At 31.6% G+C, this 19342-nt stretch overlaps 2 protein-coding genes across 2 annotated transcripts; both read left to right on the forward strand.

The window, feature by feature from the left end:
- Positions 1-20: 20 nt before the first annotated feature.
- Positions 21-4002, forward strand: LOC122849290 (alpha-glucosidase 2). Its single transcript, XM_044147971.1, has 2 exons — positions 21-225; positions 460-4002. The coding sequence occupies exons 1-2, from the start codon at positions 22-24 to the stop codon at positions 2698-2700; spliced, it is 2445 nt and encodes an 814-aa protein (XP_044003906.1). The 5' UTR covers position 21; the 3' UTR covers positions 2701-4002.
- An 8936-nt stretch (positions 4003-12938) lies between these two features.
- On the forward strand, positions 12939-17477 carry LOC122849306 (nuclear pore complex protein Nup155). The gene is made up of 2 exons (XM_044147994.1): positions 12939-13325; positions 13416-17477. Exon 2 carries the CDS (start codon positions 13418-13420, stop codon positions 17327-17329), a length of 3912 nt encoding a protein of 1303 aa, XP_044003929.1. The 5' UTR covers positions 12939-13325; positions 13416-13417; the 3' UTR covers positions 17330-17477.
- Positions 17478-19342: the final 1865 nt, after the last annotated feature.

The raw sequence follows: 19342 nt of genomic DNA on the forward strand, positions 1-19342 counted from the left end.
GTAAAAAAACTTCAAAAAAATATGGCTAAATCCAAGTCTCATGAGAGAACACCGAAAGCAAAAAATAAACATTTAAATTATGCACACTTTCGTAAAGAAACTGAATCATCACGAATGAATCTTTGGAATTTATCATTGACTGTGGCTTGTATGACTGTAGCAGCTTGGTTTGGTTACAAAGGTTATTTAGAGACTCGTGTCAATACTCCATATGACACTGAAAAAGTATGTGTTCATTTTTTTCAATACATAATTGAATAATTGATTCAGAAAATCTTTTTACTTACATTTTTTGCTTTTCTGATGCCAATTTCTTCAAATAGTTTCATAAATTTTGTTTGCTTAAAATAACTAGCTTTTATAATCAATTTGATTGAATAATCAAAAAATATATTTATATTGTGTATTTGCCGTAGTGAATGTTATTGTATAATGATAGTACAAATTTGATATTTTTAGCTTGTAACAATAAATGGTCTTGATACCGCTGATCGTTACTGGGGATCTTATCGCCCCGGTTTGTACTTTGGTATGAAAACCCGAGATCCACAATCACTTGTAAGTGGTTTAATGTGGTACAGACCACAAAATTTACGTCAAGGAGGTGAAAGTTTTCGTCATTGGTGTGAGCAAGGTGATAAACTTGATAAATATGGCTGGTTGGAGCACGATGGAAAAACATTTGGCATACAAGAAATTCACGATAGTGATGTTATTATAAAAACATCATATGTTAAAAAACCAGGTGGTCGACATGGTGGGGATTGGACAGCACGGATATCAGCTACACCAAAAAATGCAGAATTTCTCCATAAAATTGGTGAAATATCATTTGTTTTTTATTCAGCACTTGAGGACAAAACAACTGGTAATATTAAAGCATCCCTTGGTGTTGATAATCGTTTATCAGGAATGGAAGGTTATACCGATGGTCTTGGTGCATATCGTTTTATCATAAATCCAATAAAAGGGACAATTGAAGAACATTCATTTTTAATTGCAATAACACCTGGTTTAAATTTGGTTAAAGAAACAGTTTTACAAAATTTACGACTCGCAACCCAAAAAGGTACAAATATTAAAAGAATTGTACTTGGTGGTGATCAATTACCACTTGACAATGAAGGTAAAAAAATGGACCCAAATTTTTGTGCAACACAAGTTACAGCAAAAGTACCATTTGAATTTGAAATATTGTTTGAATCTGGTTCAGTGCCATTGAGAAAAGAAAAACTATCTGGTAAAAATTTTGAATTAACATTAAATGAACAACGTAATAGATTTAATGATAAATTCGATAATATATTCAAATTAAAAGAAAAAGGTTTCAGTAATGACACAATAAATTTTGCAAAATTAGCATTTTCAAATTTGATTGGTTCAATTGGTTATTTTCATGGTACCTCACAAGTACAAAGTATTTACACTAAAAATCCAGTACCGTATTGGAAGTCACCACTTTATACTGCTGTACCAAGTCGTAGTTTTTTTCCGCGTGGATTTTTATGGGATGAAGGTTTTCATGGTTTATTAATATCAACATGGGATATTGATATTGAACTTGATATAATAAGTCATTGGTTCGATTTAATGAATTCTGAAGGTTGGATTCCACGTGAAATGATATTGGGATCAGAAGCAATAGCTAAAGTACCCGAAGAATTCATAACTCAAATATCAACAAACGCAAATCCACCAACATTTTTTTTAACAATAAAACTTATATTAGATAATAGACACAATGAATTACTAGATCGTCATTACAAATTATTAAGTAAGCTTTATCCAAGATTGAAAGCATGGTTTGAATGGTTTAATACTACACAAATTGGTGATTTACCAGGTACATATAGATGGAGAGGTAGGGATAGTTTAACAAATCGTGAGTTGAATCCAAAAACATTAACATCTGGCTTAGATGATTATCCGAGAGCATCACACCCAAACATTGATGAAAGACATATTGATTTAAGATGTTGGGTTGCATTTTCAGCTGGTGTTATGACAAAATTATCAGAATTATTAAATCAGTCAAGTGATAAATTTCGTGAAACATATAATTATTTAACTGATAACATTTTATTAAATCAATTACATTGGTCAACATCTAGTCAATCATATGCTGATTATGGTCTTCATACAGATAAAGTTGAATTACGGAGACCAACAGCACCACCGAGAAGTCCGGCATCACCTGATTTTATACGCGTTGTTTTAGATGATCCTGTACTTAGACATGTTGATACAACCTTTGGATATGTATCATTATTTCCATTTATATTACAAATCATTGATGCTGATTCACCAATGCTCGATCGTATTTTACATGATATACAAAGACCAGATTTATTATGGACAAAATATGGTTTACGTTCATTATCTAAATCTTCACCGCTTTATATGAAATATAATACTGAACATGATCCACCGTACTGGAGAGGACCAATATGGATTAATTTGAACTATTTAACATTAAGATCATTGCATTATTATGGAAATATTGAGGGACCATTTCAGTCCAAAGCTAAAAAAATATATAACGAATTGAGAGATAATATAATTAAAAATGTGTTTGGTCAGTACAAAAAAACTGGATTTATATGGGAAAATTATGGAGATAGTTATGGTGAAGGAAAAGGGTCACACCCTTTCAATGGGTGGTCAAGTTTAGTAATCATGATTATGGCAGAAATTTATTAATATGTTTGTTAATTTAATTTTCTTTTTTAATTTTACTTTTTTCTTTCAATCATAGTATGAAAATTATAATTTTTCAAAGACGCACAATCAGTCAATATAAGTTTTTATAAACATTTAGTAAATATTTCTAAAAGACAATATGTGGGACATAGTGAGAATAAGAATTATTAACAGGTAAATTAATTATATTATTTAAAAATTAATTAGTGATAAACTTGATTTTTTAAAACAGTGTTGTTGTCATTAACATTTCTATTCAACTTCATTAAAAACTATATAAACTAATTCAAAAAAAATTTAAATAAATAAATTGCAATATTTTGCTTTTTATAAAAGTTTATTATCAGGCTTTACAATAATACAATTTTTATGAAACAAATATTCTGTCTTATGTTCATGTTTTTTATTATTAGTCAAACTTATGAAGACTTTCATATTTAAGAAAATTAGTCCCGATAAAATAGATAAAATAATAGTAATTAATAATTTCAATATGAAGTTTGATTATAAATTATAAGCTAAAAGATTTATCAACTTGGAGAGCCTGGTGATGCTTTAACAAAAGAAAAAGAATGCAAGTTAAAAGTTACTTAATATTTTACTCCAAATATTCTTGTCATAATTCCTGTTATTGTTATTACTATTATTTTACTTGTTCAACAACTTTTTGCACAAAATATCATTGAGTGTGAGACTTACGTTGTGAGGCTGGCACTCACCACCAATGTAACGGTTGTACTTTATTATTGTTATTACTATTATTATATTAATTGGTCAGATCAAAAAAAAAATCATTCCGAAATCTTTCTAATGTTACAGGTCACAAAATAAAATAATAAAATTTTATTTTTTGAATATTCAATAAACAAACTTGAATAAACCGATTAACATTGTTCTAGTGAATTATTTGAACTTTATTGTATTCAATAAATAATAAAGAAAACTCAGGTATTTTTTAAAATTATCATTATTTCTTTATATTTATTTTGAAAATTCATATTAATTTGCTCTTGAAATCGAAACAAATGTAATAATAGTAAAAAACTAAAATAATCAATTCTGATATTTTTAATTTCTTGTCTACATGGGCTTTTAAAATGTATGAATATAAATGATAATAATAATATAACAATATTTATTATTCAAAAATGTACGGAAATGTAACATTTTTCGCGAAATTTTTTTTTTCAAAATATTCAGTTTGTCATTTGCCAGTGTCGGTTTTATAATAAAAAATCAAATAAAAAAAAAAAAAAAACCGATCATTAATTATTGTGGGTATAGAAGATCTTTAAACCTGGCTGTGAAATAAGAAAAAAAACAATCAACCCGTGTTTCAGAGTAGGTTCAGAAATTCAGAACTGGCATTAAGGATCTTAACATCGGCAAAGATTTTCATAAATTTACGTTTAGAAAAATAAAATATTTTCATTCTTAAATAAAATAATCCAAACTAAGTCATCTCATTGAAAACCCTTGAAAATGACACAAAATAAATAAATAAATAAATAACGCGATAATAAACATGCAAGAAAATAATGAATGTACATTTGAATAAAAAATGAACACATTATGTGTCGAACAATAATTCAAAAATACTGGAAATAAATATCACTAAGTAAGCAAGAATAATATCCCTAGCTGAAATAGTTTCTGCGCTTTTCTTTGTTTTACTCCGTATCCCTAGAGGATGGCTCGACTCTCCAATGTAGCACTCAGTCGACACTCAAAACGAGTTGGAAAAATATGAAATAAATATAAGATGACAATAATGAAACTTTTTTTTTTTTATTCACCTATATACTGAATTATGGTAATATAATATTTTTTAATAAATTTATAATCAATTTTCTACGTTAAAATAAAATTTACAAAATGCTAAGAGTGTATTTTATGTTGATATTTTGATTGAATTAATAAAAAAATAAAAAATATATAGGTATACATATATTGTGTATAGCACGTAGAAACTTGACTGTCTTGACGTACTAGCTTCTAACTGTAGTTGACGTGACTGTACCGACAAAGACAACAGGGACAACAGGACATCCATTGAGTTTCTCTCTCGGCGACACGAAGGTCAGCTTCCCCTGGTGGAAATAATTTCTCCGTAAAATTCCGGAAAAACTCCGTAAAATTCCGAAAATACTACGTAAAATTCCAGAAAGCTCCGTATCGCTCCGGAATTGGCCCATTAAAATCTTTTGGTCGTTTTTTTTTTTCATTTTACACAGTAATTCGAGTATTTTGTAATTGCTACGGATTTCTCGTATTTTTCCAAATTTTTTCGGAGTGAACCAATTCCGGAATAATCCGGAGCAATCCAGAGCAATTCTAAATAATCCGGGGTAATCCAGAGCGATTCGGAATAATCCGGAGTAATCCGGAGCTATTTCGGAGTAATCGGGAGCAATTCCGCAGAAATATTTCCACCAGGGTCCAGTTTTATTAGATTTCAGTAATCTCACTTTGCACCCGTATTCACAAGGCAAATTTGGGGATATTATCATATCTGCAAATTTGTTCTCATTAGGGCTTTTTTTTGCAACTGATGGCTCTTGTCAAATTTTTTTTATATAGATTTCACCAAGAAGACAGTTAAATATATAAATAGTTGTAAAAAAGTAAAACAAAAGTTACTTGAAAAACTTACTTAATTTCTTTGGCAAAATTAAATGTTTATTAATTAACATGTAAACAACATCCTTCCTTAGTTACCATTTTTTTTATAGTTTTTTGTTTGTTTTAATAAATTAATTGAAGCATAAAAAATTTAATTAATTTTTATAGGTTCAAAAAATGCCGGTAAATGAAATTCAGGTAAAAAGTTATTGAAAAGTCGGTCTTGTAGAAAGTATATATCGTCTCGTTTTATCTGTCTGTCTGTCTGTCTCTTTCTACGACGAAAATTGGTCTTCTGCACCCGTAGTCCAATTCACAGGGCAAATTTTTTACAATTTAGGGCTTTTTTTTGCCGGTGATGGCGCTTGTCAAATTTTTTTTATATAGATTTCACATACAAAAGCTCTACAACCGCCGCCAGTAGAGGAAAAAAGCCCTAAATTGTAATGCCGCCCTGTGAATTGGACTGCTGAATACGGGTGCTGTGTTGATGTACGGTCCACTGGTTACAAAAAATAAGCCCCTATTGCACCCGTATTCACGGGGCAAAATTGTTCTCATTAGGGCTTTTTTTTCCGCTGATGGCGCTTGACAAAATTGTTTTTATATAGATTTCACATAGAAAAGCTTCACAAACGCCACCATCAAAAAAAAAACGCCCTAATGAGAACATTCTCTGAATACGGGTGCCAAAATACACAGAGTGCTATACCCCTGCTTGGCTGACTCTTGGCTGGTTATTTGCTTACCAAGGCTCGTATGCCAATACTTGGCCGACCATTGGTTAAAAAAGAGGTGGTCAGCTCTTATCAAGCAATTCATTGGCTGAGCCTTGGTAAATTATTGGGTGGCCAAAACTGAGAATATACAATAAAGCAAAGAGTTGGCACATTAAAGACTGGCCAACGTATATGACTTGACATTCGTCGATTGTTCTTTGGGTCACCGAAACTAATTATTTTTCATTCTTTCAAAATATATAAATATATTAAGAGCCACTGTTATGTATTTAATATTGGAAGTTTGTTTGTTCAATAATATACATATAACAGCTGCTTATTTTTTTTACATTCCGGGGTACATGAAACAATTAAAATTTATATATCAGCTGAGTGTCGGTTAATTCTTGGATTGCCATGATTATAATGAATATTTAAGTAAAACAAACTTTCGTCACCTTTAATTGTTACTGCTCCAGGGTAGAAATATTTCTCCAACTTTTTCCAACTTTCTCCACCTTCTTACGAAAATGAACCATGGTTGGAGAAAAAATGAAAAGAAGTTGGAAAAAAGTCGGAGAAATATATCTACCAGGGCTGTGATTAAGTAAGTACGGCTATCTGGAGTTTCAACTAAGAGATACCGTGTTCAAGTCTTGGTGATGTTAAGTATTATAGTGTAATATATTTTCGGACAAATAAATCATCAATTATATAAATAAAAACATTAAATTGTTTAAACAATGAAAAAGTATTTTTTTTTATTAAATTAATAAATTTAAGATATATGTTTCTATATATTATAATATATAGTTATATATGATTATATATTAGCATATTGCATTGCTAATAGCCTGTCAAGCTAATTTCAATATCTTAGCATATATAACAAATAAACCACTTTTATATATGATTATATATAATTTCATATAACTATATATTATTACATATAAACTTTTTATTATTATATTTGGATTATATTTGGGTTGAATTTAATTTTTTAATTATTAATTTAATATTAATTCAATTTATTATTATGGGTAATATTGATTGTTGAATTTTATTGGTATACAATTTACCTAGCTGCAGCATCAACTTTTAAATTTTTAATATCACTTATTGTAAACAACAATTGTCTATGAAGATTTGTTATTTCAATTATCAACAATTCCAATGTGTCGATTTCCAGCTCCAGCAAAATAAAAACTCGATGAGCATTTTCATCCACTGGCTCTAACAATTAAAACATATGATTCTTTTTTATCTTAATTATTATGTAATTATTTAAGTTCTTCATTATTTGTATTTACATTAAATATAATTTTTGATAAGTGTGGTTACGTTTTGACTTTTGATCCGGTGGTGCGACTGCATGTAAGCAATTACTTATTTTTCAATCGTCAATTCAATTTAAAATTAATAAATATAATTTTGTTTATATTATTTTATTTCATTCGAATAAATATCTGCCATTGAGCTGGTAAAACAGATTTGAGACCGATACTGTAGAAAATAAGTAGGATTACCAATATGAATGCAACATAACTAGATCTTTCCTGGGGAATCAGAAGAAACTAGACTGCGAAACAAGCCGCCGCAGTGCCGGGGCCCTGTTGAAATCTATACTGCACCCACACCCGTATTTACGGGGCAAAATTGTTCTCATTAGGGCTTTTTTTTCCTCTGATGGCACTTGACAAAATTTTTTTTATATAGATTTCACATACAAAAGCTCCACAAGCTATACATCATGTGTATAATGCTCTATTAGTGTTTGTCAGAGTATGTTTGTATTGTGCGCATTGTAAAAAAAAAGCGATACAATTCGCGCACGTTACCGTGGTACTACTAGCGCCCCTCAATTATGCGGCGATCACATAGCGGAACGGTTGTTATATACAGGCGAGATAGGGAGTAAGTCCTCCTGTATTTCTAGTCTTCTTGTTCACACTAGTTTTTTTTGATACAGCCAACATTAAAAAAATACAACAACAATGGTTAGCGTTGTTAATAAATTTCTTTGTTTATATTTACACATGTATAGTACATATATATAATGATTGACTGTCAAAATATCAAATTGTCAACAAATAAAAAAGGTTATATTTTTATTTATCTTTTATGTGTTTGTAAGCAAGTTGGTACAGCTGAAACAATTTCAAGAAACGATTCAAACGCCGCTCTATAGCCGTCATATGTGAACTTTTCCTTCCATAGCGCTATGGCATAGAACTTGGTCGAAAAACTATGCTAGTGGCCACAAGCCTTAAGTGCCTTGTGCAATTTAAGTGTGTTTTACATACTCAAAAAAATAGATTATTTTATTTGCGCATGCGTCGCTATCATGGACCGCCATACGTCTTCGTTTTCGTCTTTTTTTCTAGTTTTATCCTTTAGTTTTTGGTAAATATGGCATTATATTTTCAAGTATTTCGATGGGGTAATATGAAAAGCCGAACATTATTTTCCATAAGAGCCTATGTTTAACCTCAAAAAAAGGACCATCTTTAACAGTTAATTAATCAAAAAAACATCTTATAACAAAAAAACTGATTAAAGAAAAAGGTGTATCGTTATTTCAATTACCTACTCTATAAAATTCGTGAAATCGTCATTATTTTTAATTTTCCCTAGTTGTACCTTAATTATAGCATAATAGTAATAATCTTCATCCTTTTCTCAGACTTTTGTCAGTAGTAATAAATTTATTGAATATATTAAAAGCTATTGACAAATGTCTAAAGAAAGGATGTGGCTTACCTGTTAATTTCTTTGGCTCAATTAATTCTTTATAAATCAACATGTGGCAACACCCTTCTTTAGTTATTTTTTCCATAGTTTTTTATTTATTTATTTATGTAAAAACCTATTGGAAAAATGTCTATGGACAGAATGTTGTTTACATGTTAATTCATAAAATATTACTTTAGCCAAAGAAATTAGTACGTAGGCAACATCCTTTTCTTAGCTCATACTTTTCCCATAGCTTTTTATTAATTTGAATAAATAAATGGTCATAGGAAAAATGGTAGCTAAGGAAAGGATGTTGTCACATGTTAATTTATACAAAATTAATTTTGCCAGAGAAATTAACATGCAGGCAACATCCTTTCCTTAGCTAATATTTTTCCCATAGCTATTTATTTATTTAAATAAATAAATGGTCATAGGAAAAATGATAGCTAAGGAAAGGATGTTGTCACATGTAAATTTATACGAAATTAATTTTGCCAGAGAAATTAACATGCAGGCAACATCCTGCCATCCATAGCTCTTTATTGGAGAAATTATTCCGGCATGAGGTTGATGGCGGAGAAATTATTCCGGCATGAAGTTGATGGCGGAAAAATTACTCCGGCATGAAATTTATGGCGGAGAAATTATTCCGGCATGAGGTTGATGGCGGAGAAATTATTCCGACATGAAGTTGATGGCGGAAAAATTACTCCGGCATGAAATTGATGGCGGAGAAATTATTCCGGCATGAGGTTGATGGCGGAGAAATTATTCCGGCATGAAGTTGATGGCGGAAAAATTACTCCGGCATGAAATTTATGGCGGAGAAATTATTCCGGCATGAGGTTGATGGCGGAGAAATTATTCCGGCATGAAGTTGATGGCGGAAAAATTACTCCGGCATGGAATTGATGGCGGAGAAATTATTCCGGCATGAGACTCATGCCGTAGAAATTGTTCCGGCATGGGATTAATGCCAGCAAAATTATTCCGGCATGGGATTGATGGCGGAGGAATTATCCCGGCATAGGATTCGTGCCGGAGAAATTATTCTGGCATGGGATCAGTGAAGGAGAAATTATTTCGGCATTAGATCAGTGAAGGAGAAAAAACTCCGGCATAAAACTAGTGGCGGATTCATTTTTCCGACATTAACTTCATGCCGACAAAATTATTCCGGCATGAGATTGACGGCGGAAAAATTACTCCGCCATGAGATTGATGGCAGAGTAAATACTCCGGCATGGAAGTAATGTCGGAAAAATTAGTCCGCCACTAGTTTTATGCCGAAGCATTTTCTTCAGCATTCATCTTATGCCAGAATAATTACTCCGGCATAACATTAATGCCGGAGTAATTAATTCGGCATGAGATTACTAAAACAATGTAGAAATGTTATATGTTCATCAATTTTATCAAATATATTTATTTAAACTAACCATCACATTTAATGACTCAGAAAACTAAAATTATATTTTCGGAATGTGGTACGTTTATAATTAACTGCTTTTCAAGATCTATAAATTTATCATCAATCATATAATGTACACTTGATAAATCAGCAGCACATTGACGTAATTTTGGCATAACACGTTGTTCAACATCTTCTCGTTGTAATAATGTTGCAATATACTAACACATGCAAAAGCTAATAAACGAACAGAATCTTGTTCATCTCGTGCAAGTATAACAAACATTAGAATTGAATCAGATTTTAAATACTCAATTTCAACAACTTTCGCAAATTCTCCCAATTTCGATGATGCTGAACGTCGCCCCATTAGTGTATCATCTTAAGATGTCAATTGACATAAATTACAAAAATGATTTCTTAATTCAGCTATTGTTTCTGTACTTTACGTGGATAAGATACTTATTAAACCACATGTCGATGTTCTTGACGTAAACCAATCACCAGATGCCAAACGTTGTACCAATGGAACAAAATGTATCAACTCACAACGAGTATGTTCAGCACAAAGTGCCAAGGCAATCGTTGAAAGTTTTTTGATTGAATTTAATCGCAGCTATAAAATAAAAATATATTCATTAATTGTAATAAAATAAAATGTTCATCATATTTACATTTTAAACAAATTTTAAGTCAACTGATATGATGAAATTAATATAAAAAAAAACCGCTCCAGTTATAACCTCATTTATTTACAAACACTTGCTGACTAAGATCGAGTTATTTTTTTTTCAAACATAAAAACTTTGGTAATATTTGAAAATAATAATTGTTGTACTTACGTAAATTTTCATTTATATATCAGAACATATTCAGTTTAATTTATTTTATTACTGTCTTAAAACTTTCAATGTTCATAAGAATTTATCGCCATCAGTAAACTAAATTGTATAAAATTTGCACCCTGAATACAGCATTGCTATGAATAAGACTTCGTCGTTGGTGAGTCGGCTGCTGCCATTTTGCTGAACCACAAATTTATCCAAGCAGAATTCATTTATTCTGAGTGTTTTAATATTAGCCCTGGGCACAATATGGCTATTTTATTATTTTATTTGTTTATTGATATGATTTTCCATTTGCCTTATACTAGGGCACACACTTTCTTTTCGCTGAATAATGAATAAAAACAATCTACGTTGGCTTCCACTGCTATGCATGCAATTAGCTTTTAATGTATATGAGTAGCGATGGTGAGCGGTAGAATTATGGTATTTCTGGCAACCGTCCGGCGACTCGGCGAGGATTAGATTATAAATGTGTGAGCGAACTTGACAATTTTTTTTTTATAAAGCATGTGTATGTGCGGGGTTAGATGTGGTTCTCCATGAACCAAGAACACAAAAGAATAGATTGTCATATTATAAAAATGTTCAACCGATGAAAAACCTCTAGTTTGTCTGCTCAAAAATAGTATTTATTAATAACAATTGTAATATTGTCTTCGCCATCAATCCCATGCCGGAAAAATTTATCCGCCATCAATCTCATGCCGGAGTAATTTCCCCACCATCGATACCATGCCTAGATGTGTTGCCACACCGTCTCAGCCATTTAGATAAATTACTCCGCCACCAACCTCATGCCGGAATAATTTCTCCGCCATCAATTTCATGCCGGAATTAATTTTCCGCCATCAACCTCATGCCGAAATAGTTTCCCGGAATGGGCCGGGTATGTAATGCCGGAGAAAGCCGGAGTAATGCCGGAGAAAGCCGGAAAAAGCCGGAGTAACGGCGGAGAAATATTTCTACCAGGGACATGTAAATTTATACGAAATTAATTTTGCCAGAGAAATTAACATGCAGGCAACATCCTGCCATCCATAGCTCTTTATTTATTTAAATAAATAAATGGTCATAGGAAAAATATTATCCAAGGAAAGGATGTTGCCTGCATGTTAATTTCTCTGGCAAAATTAATTTCGTATAAATTAACATGTGACAACTTCCTTTCCTTAGCTACCATTTTTCCTATGACCATTTATTTATTTAAATTAATAAAAAGCTATGGGAAAAATATTAGCTAAGGAAAGGATGTTGCCTGCATGTTTATTTCTCTGGCAAAATTAATTTCGTATGAATTAACATGTGACAACTTCCTTTCTTAAGCTACCATTTTTCCTATAGCTTTTTATTTATTTAAATTAACAAAAAGCTATAGGAAAAATGGTAGCTAAGGAAAGGATGTTAATTATTTTGGCTGAATTAATTCTTTAAAAATTAACAGAGAAGCTACATCCATTTCTTAGCCATTTCTTAGCCATTTCTTAGCTTATTATCTGTTCAAATAAATTGAAATACATTACTGTTGTTGTTTTTATAATCAAAAATATTGTTCATATTATTTGTTTATTCTGTAATACATCTATTAATATATCAACAAAAAATTTGACAGTCGAGAGTTTTATGCTGGTATGGTAGACAGCTTTGATGCCATAGGGGGCGTTCCTGAGTTTCATACTTTCATACTTTCATACCGGTTTAATACTTTCATACCGGTATGAAAGTATTAAACCCAAAAATCGACCATTTACCCAACACTGGCGTGGGCCGTGGAGACACCGCTTAAAACAAATTTTATAAGCGCCATCAGTGGCAAAAAAAAGCCTTAAATTGTGATGCCCTGCACCCGTATTTTACATAGAAAAGCTTCACAAGCGCCACCATCGGAAAAAAAAGCCCTAATGAGAACAATTTTGCCCCGTGAATACGGGTGCAGGTGCGGGTGCTGCAGAACGCGCGGGCCTTTTCATGCTTTTCATTGCTTTCATATGCTTTCATATATAATTCATTCAGAAGTCAGAACTGTTCAGAAATCACAATTGTTTACATATGTAAGTGGTCTAAGTCGCCTAAGTGTTCAGAACAGTTCAGAATGATTATAAACGTATAAATGTTTTAGTTGATATTTATCGAAATTAATACTACTACATATGAATATTATAAATATATTTGGAATTGTATATTTTGGATAAGTTTTACAACCACTTGTTTTATTCAGTTAATTATCTCTGGTGACTAAATAAATCATTCTAACCTAAAATAGTATTTATTGTTATATTACCTAGAAAAAAAGTAAGTATTACAATACCTAGTTAAAAATGATGAGTGTTTTCGAAATTCTTTCAAATCATAAAAACTATTTGATTAATTATTCTTATTTAGACATGGAGCCATTGAAAAATCATCTAGACGCTTTGGAGATGGCAGGAAAAATGGTGGATAAACACATTGTCGCTGACAGCAATTTTCCATTGTTAATTAATTTAATGAGATATACTGTCCAAAGTGGACCAACAGTATCTGGTCTAGATGATCACGACTATCCAAAATTAAATGGCAACTCATCAAGTTTAACAAGCATAAATCAGATGAAAATGCACAGTAAAATACCACTACCATCAGAAGTAATGGAGCATTTTAGTCACATGCAATGTCACTGCATGATGGGCCTATTTACTGACATCTCCAAAGCTTGGTTAACAATCGATTCTGACATTTACGTTTGGTCATACGAAAATGAATCAGATGTTGCATATTTTGACGGTCTCAATGAGACAATAATCAGTGTTGGTTTTGTGAAACCAAAACCAGGAATATTCCAAAGCTACGTAAAGTATCTTTTGATTCTGACAACAACTGTCGAAATTACTGTTCTTGGTGTGACAATGAATGAAAAATCTGACGGCACTCAAGGCGAGATTCAACTAGTACCAGAGCCAATATTTACAGTTGCAACAGATGGTATTGCTATAACAACAATTGCAAATACAAATAGTGGTCGTATATTTTTGGGTGGTAGAAATGGTTCACTTTATGAAATACATTATCAAGCTGAATCGTCGTGGTTTGGCAAACGTTGCAAAAAAATTAATCATTCTGAAGGACCTCTTTCATTTTTGGTGCCATCATTTGTGACAATTGCCTTAACAGAAGAAGAATCAATTGTCCAAATATCTGTTGATGACTCACGTAATATACTATACACACTTGGTGACAAAGGAACAATAATGGTATGGGATATTGACAACAATGGTGCAACAAAAATAACAAGTTTATCGCAGTCATCACTCGTTCAAAATACTGTTCATGTTGTCAAAACATTAGACAGTAATAATTTTCGTCCATTGGTGAGTATATCAGCAATAAATGAATCTGAGTCAGTCCATCTTAATCTCGTAGCTGTTGCAGCAACTGGTACAAGATTTTATTTCACTTGTTCATCAATAACAAACCCAGGACCACGTCCACAGTGTTTACAATTAATACATGTACGTTTACCTCCTGGTTATGCTGCTAATGCACCAGTTATGAGACCAAGAAAAGCACAAATGGCACATTACCGTAAAGGGACATTAATACTTATTTGTGGTGGTGATACTGAAACAGCTTGGTGTCTGAGTAACGATGCATATCCATTTACAAATTATCTTGCTGAAACACAGAGTATACTACCACTTGATAGTCCAGCCTGGGCAATGGCTGAGATACCAGGAGAATCAGCAATTTATATTGATAAACAAGTTGGACAAATTGGCGAACCACCATTACTTGTACGTCAACATATGGAACCACCGAGAAAATTTATATTTTTAACAGCACAAGGTGCAATCATACTCGTTCAAGTACGACCAGTTGATATTTTACGACAATTATTATTAGAACAAAGAGGACCCGATACCGAAGCTGTTCGTTCATATTTTGAATCGCAATCACCCGAGCAAGCATGTGCAACATGTCTTATTCTTGCGACACTTGAAAGCTCACAAAATGCACAATTATCAGAGTGGGCAACACGGGCATTTTTTCTTTATGGGGGACAACGCATTATTACGAATTATCAACAAGGACAACAATCTGATCTTCATGCATTGTACAATGTTTGCACATCAACACCAAGAATACCAATAATTGATCGTCCTGGTATATTTAAACCACCTCAACAAACTGGATTATCATTAAATATTGAAACTGCAATTCAACAGTTTTCGGGTAAACATGGAGGGCTTTATCTTTATGTAGGTAGAATTTTACGACCAATATGGAATCTTCGATGTATCAAACAAGAAACAATCAATGGAAAATCACAAATATTAAGTACAATTTTTTCTACTCAAATTGGATGGATTCTTGGACATCTCCAGGCTCTTAGATCGTTTTTAAATAAAAATACACATATTTCAAAACAACATAATGCTACTAGAGTTGGTCATGATGGTTTTGAAACATCAATGACTCATTATCAAGAGCCCCTTGTTGAAGAAAGAAATTCACTTGATGCATTGAAAGGATTTATCAATCATGCTTGTGAAGTACTTGGTCTTTGGAAAATACTTTGTGAAAATCAACTACACAGTATTGTTAGTTGTTTATCAAAAGATCAAATAAATCAATTTTCAACAGCAACATTTCGTGACTTGATACTAATTGGACATGAGATATCATCATTGTTAATAATTCATTTGATCGAAAGTTATTTGGGTGACAATGCATCAGTCGATGTTGTTAGTTCAAAATTGCGTGAAGTATGTCCAAGTTTATACAAAAGTGAAGATGCGATTTGTTCAAAAGCAAATGAAATAATATTAAAAGCTAAAAATTCACAAAATCCAGATGAAAAAGAAAGCTATTTGCAATCAGCATTGAAATTATGTAAAACAGTTGCACCACGTATTAATTTAACAGCAGTTTGTCAACAATTTTTTGCTTGTCATTTTCATGCTGGTATTTTAGAGCTATCACTTTGTTGTGCTAATAAAATTGATCAAAATAATGCTGCATTGCATTATTATAAAAATAATGAGCCAACTGAAGATCTAGAAGGCAATTCAGCATACATGAAAAGACTAGAAATATACAAAGAAGTGATATCAATGCTTGATCTTTTGTATAATCAAAGTATATCAAATCCATTAACACCAACAGTCCCTAGTAAACCCGGACCACCAATATACAATAATTCCGTTGCATCAATTGCACCAGCAAAACAAACACTACATCAAATTATTGAAGATGCACTTCAAAGCTCTTGTACTATACTTCACAGTGCAATTTACAGATGGATGATTGATCGTTGTTTACATGGTGAACTTATTGCTCTTGCTGCCTCATCACTTGAGACATATCTTATTCGTGTTAATAAACCAGAATTACTTTGGCAATTTTATGAAAGAAATAAAAATCATGCTGCAGCTGCTAAGATACTTGATGATCTTGCAACGAAACCAGGATCAGATATACAATTACTACAACGTGTTGAATATCTTGCTCGTGCTGTTGTTTGTATGAGAAGTGATCAAACTGGATATGCACCATATCTAGGGGTATTTTTACGTGAACTTGAGGATAAAGTTGAAGTTGCAAGAATCCAACAGCAAATACTCGAGACAATATGCAATCAGCAACATCTATATGATGACATGGTTATTAGAGATGCCAAACTTCGTTTAAATTCATCTCTTCTTGATATTACTCAGCTTTATGAAGAATATGCTGATCCACATCAACTTTGGGAATGTAAATTAGCAATAATACACTGCTCTGGTCATCAAGATGCTATGCTTGTCCAAGGTATATGGACAAATATTATTGACAATGAAATGAAAAATTCACAAGGACAAGCACCTGAGGATAAACTACCAATTGTCATGAGTAAAATTAAAATGTTAGGTCAAGAATACTCTGGTACACCACACTGTTTTCCAATTGATTTTCTTTTGAAAGAACTTGAATTGCGTGCTTGCCGTTTACATGTACCAAATACTGATATTATGACTGGATTTTTACAACTCGGTGTTGCTATGGAAGATTTATTAGATCTTTATGACAAAATGATTGGTGGTAATAATCGTGTTTGGCTCAATGAAGGCAATGAATTTCATTTAATACAATCAACAGCAAATCTCGTCAATTATTTCACAAATAATACTAAAATTGGTAATAATTTTGTTAAAAGAAAAGTCATTATCAAATCACAAGATATTATTTCAAAATGTTTAACAACACTTTTCAGTAAAACTAATGCTAATGAATTAATAAATAGACTCAGAGCCATTCAGACACTTCTTAATAGATTATAAAATTATTTTTTATACGTTTTAATATTATTATTTTTTTTTCTATTACGATTTTTTATAAACGATATCATGATTATTGTAATGTCGAAAAATTGATTAATAAAAAGATTGTAATAATAATAAATAAATTTGTATGTTTTTCTGAAAAACAGTTCCTTCATTTTATTTCAAATTTTCAACAGTTCAATATTCAAATCTTTTTCTGTAATATGATCTAGAATAGTTGGGGTTATGAGTCGGGATTTTTTACCGGTAAAATAAAAAAAAAAAAAAGTCAACTGTTTTTGACCACCAAAAGGCAGAACCACAAACTTGTGCCAATTCATACTGTGCATCTTTTATATTTGTAAATTTTTTAAAAATAAATTAACGAATATTGATTGCATTGATTTTATTTTTTGAATAAATAAAATACCACGGAAAAGCAGTAGCTAAGGAAAAGATGGAGCCGAGGAATGAATGTGACTTACCATTCAATTTCTTTGATTACATTAAGGGCATGGAGGTGTATAATGATTAAGGGATTACCTCGGCCAAATTTTGCGGTATAGGAGAGGGGATAAAGCCTATGTTTAATACATTGGTCTGAGAGCCATTGCCAACCTCAAAAAGATGAATTTTTTATTTTTTTTTTTCGATAAAACAATAGTTTTTTGAAATAATTTTTGTATAATAACCTAATATTATTAATCCCTGAAATATAATTGATCAACTTTTTATTCTTTTAAACATTTATTCAATAATTAAAAAAAATGTGTAAATCGTGAAACACCGCAAAAAAAAAAAAAACAGTTGGTTGTACTGAGAGTGCGGTTGTGTTAGTGTATGATATAGCCACTGAAATATAATAAAACTGCAGTCCAATTCACAGGGCATTACAATTTAGGGCTTTTTTCCTCTACTGGCGGCGCTTGTAGAGCTTTTGTATGTGAAATCTATATAAAAAAAATTTGACAAGCGCCATCACCGGCAAAAAAAAGCCCTAAATTGTAAAAAATTTGCCCTGTGAATGAACGTGATCCTATGCTTAGCCATGCACGTGTCGCCAGAGATAGCAATATATTGGTTGGCTTTCCCTCTCACTCACGCATGCGCACATTAAATCTTGTACAGTCAACGTCAAAACAAACTAGTACTACACGGTATAAAAGTTACATTATATTTCAGTAGTCTCAACCAATTATAGTTGACGTGACTGTACCGACAAGGACAACAGGCCAACCATTGAGTTTCTCTCTCGGCGACACGAAGTTCGGCTTCCAGTTTTATTATATTTCAGTGGATATAGCTGCTGTGGCAGTATGTGTGTATCAATGTGGGATTTATTACTGGCGTTTTTAAACCTACGCGCCATAACATGGCGGATCACTATTCGGTGTTGCCAAGCGTACATTAGAATATAGTAGACGTCATATATACTGCTCGATTAGATGAATTTTTTCATACTTTAATTATTAATTATAAAAAAACTAAGCTCCAAACCTCTTCAATTTTTTTTCCATACGTTTTGTTTTTTTACTTCATAGCCCAATAGGTTTTTTTTCACGATGTCATTATTTCGATTAAAGATATCGGTATTTTAATGGACTTTTTTTTGACAAAAATCGTATTCTCCATAAGAGCCCATGTTAAAAGTTGTCAACTTTGAAAATTAATAAAAAAATAACGAGCTTCCAAACAATTACCAAAAAATTACATAAAATGTATCAGTATTTCAAGAATCTACTGTAAAAATTTCAAAGCATTCTCATTATTAGTGACTGGCCGAGGTAATCCCTTTCCTTAGCTCCATCTTTTCCTTAGCTACTGCTTTTCCTTGGTATTTGATTTATTTAACAAATAAAATTAATGCATTGATTTTAATAAATGAAAATACCAAGCTAAAAAATTAATATAAATAAATTAATAAATAAAATAAAATTCTTTTGCAATAACAATTTAATTGAATATACTCATTAATTAATATAATACAAAGGATAACCATTTATTCATTAGTTAAATAATAAAATTAACAAT

The sequence above is a fragment of the Aphidius gifuensis genome, linkage group LG2 (assembly GCF_014905175.1).
Source record: "Aphidius gifuensis isolate YNYX2018 linkage group LG2, ASM1490517v1, whole genome shotgun sequence".
In the NCBI taxonomy this organism is placed as follows: domain Eukaryota; kingdom Metazoa; phylum Arthropoda; class Insecta; order Hymenoptera; family Braconidae; genus Aphidius; species Aphidius gifuensis.

What these genes read in the sequence shown, in the direction of transcription:
- LOC122849290 (XM_044147971.1), top strand. Translation starts at nt 22, where the DNA reads ATGGCTAAATCCAAGTCTCATGAGAGAACACCGAAAGCAAAAAATAAA. An exon ending in CTCCATATGACACTGAAAAA is followed by an intron (nt 226 to 459) that starts GTATGTGTTCAT and finishes TGATATTTTTAG; the next exon opens with CTTGTAACAATAAATGGTCT.
- LOC122849306 (XM_044147994.1), top strand. Translation starts at nt 13,418, where the DNA reads ATGGAGCCATTGAAAAATCATCTAGACGCTTTGGAGATGGCAGGAAAA.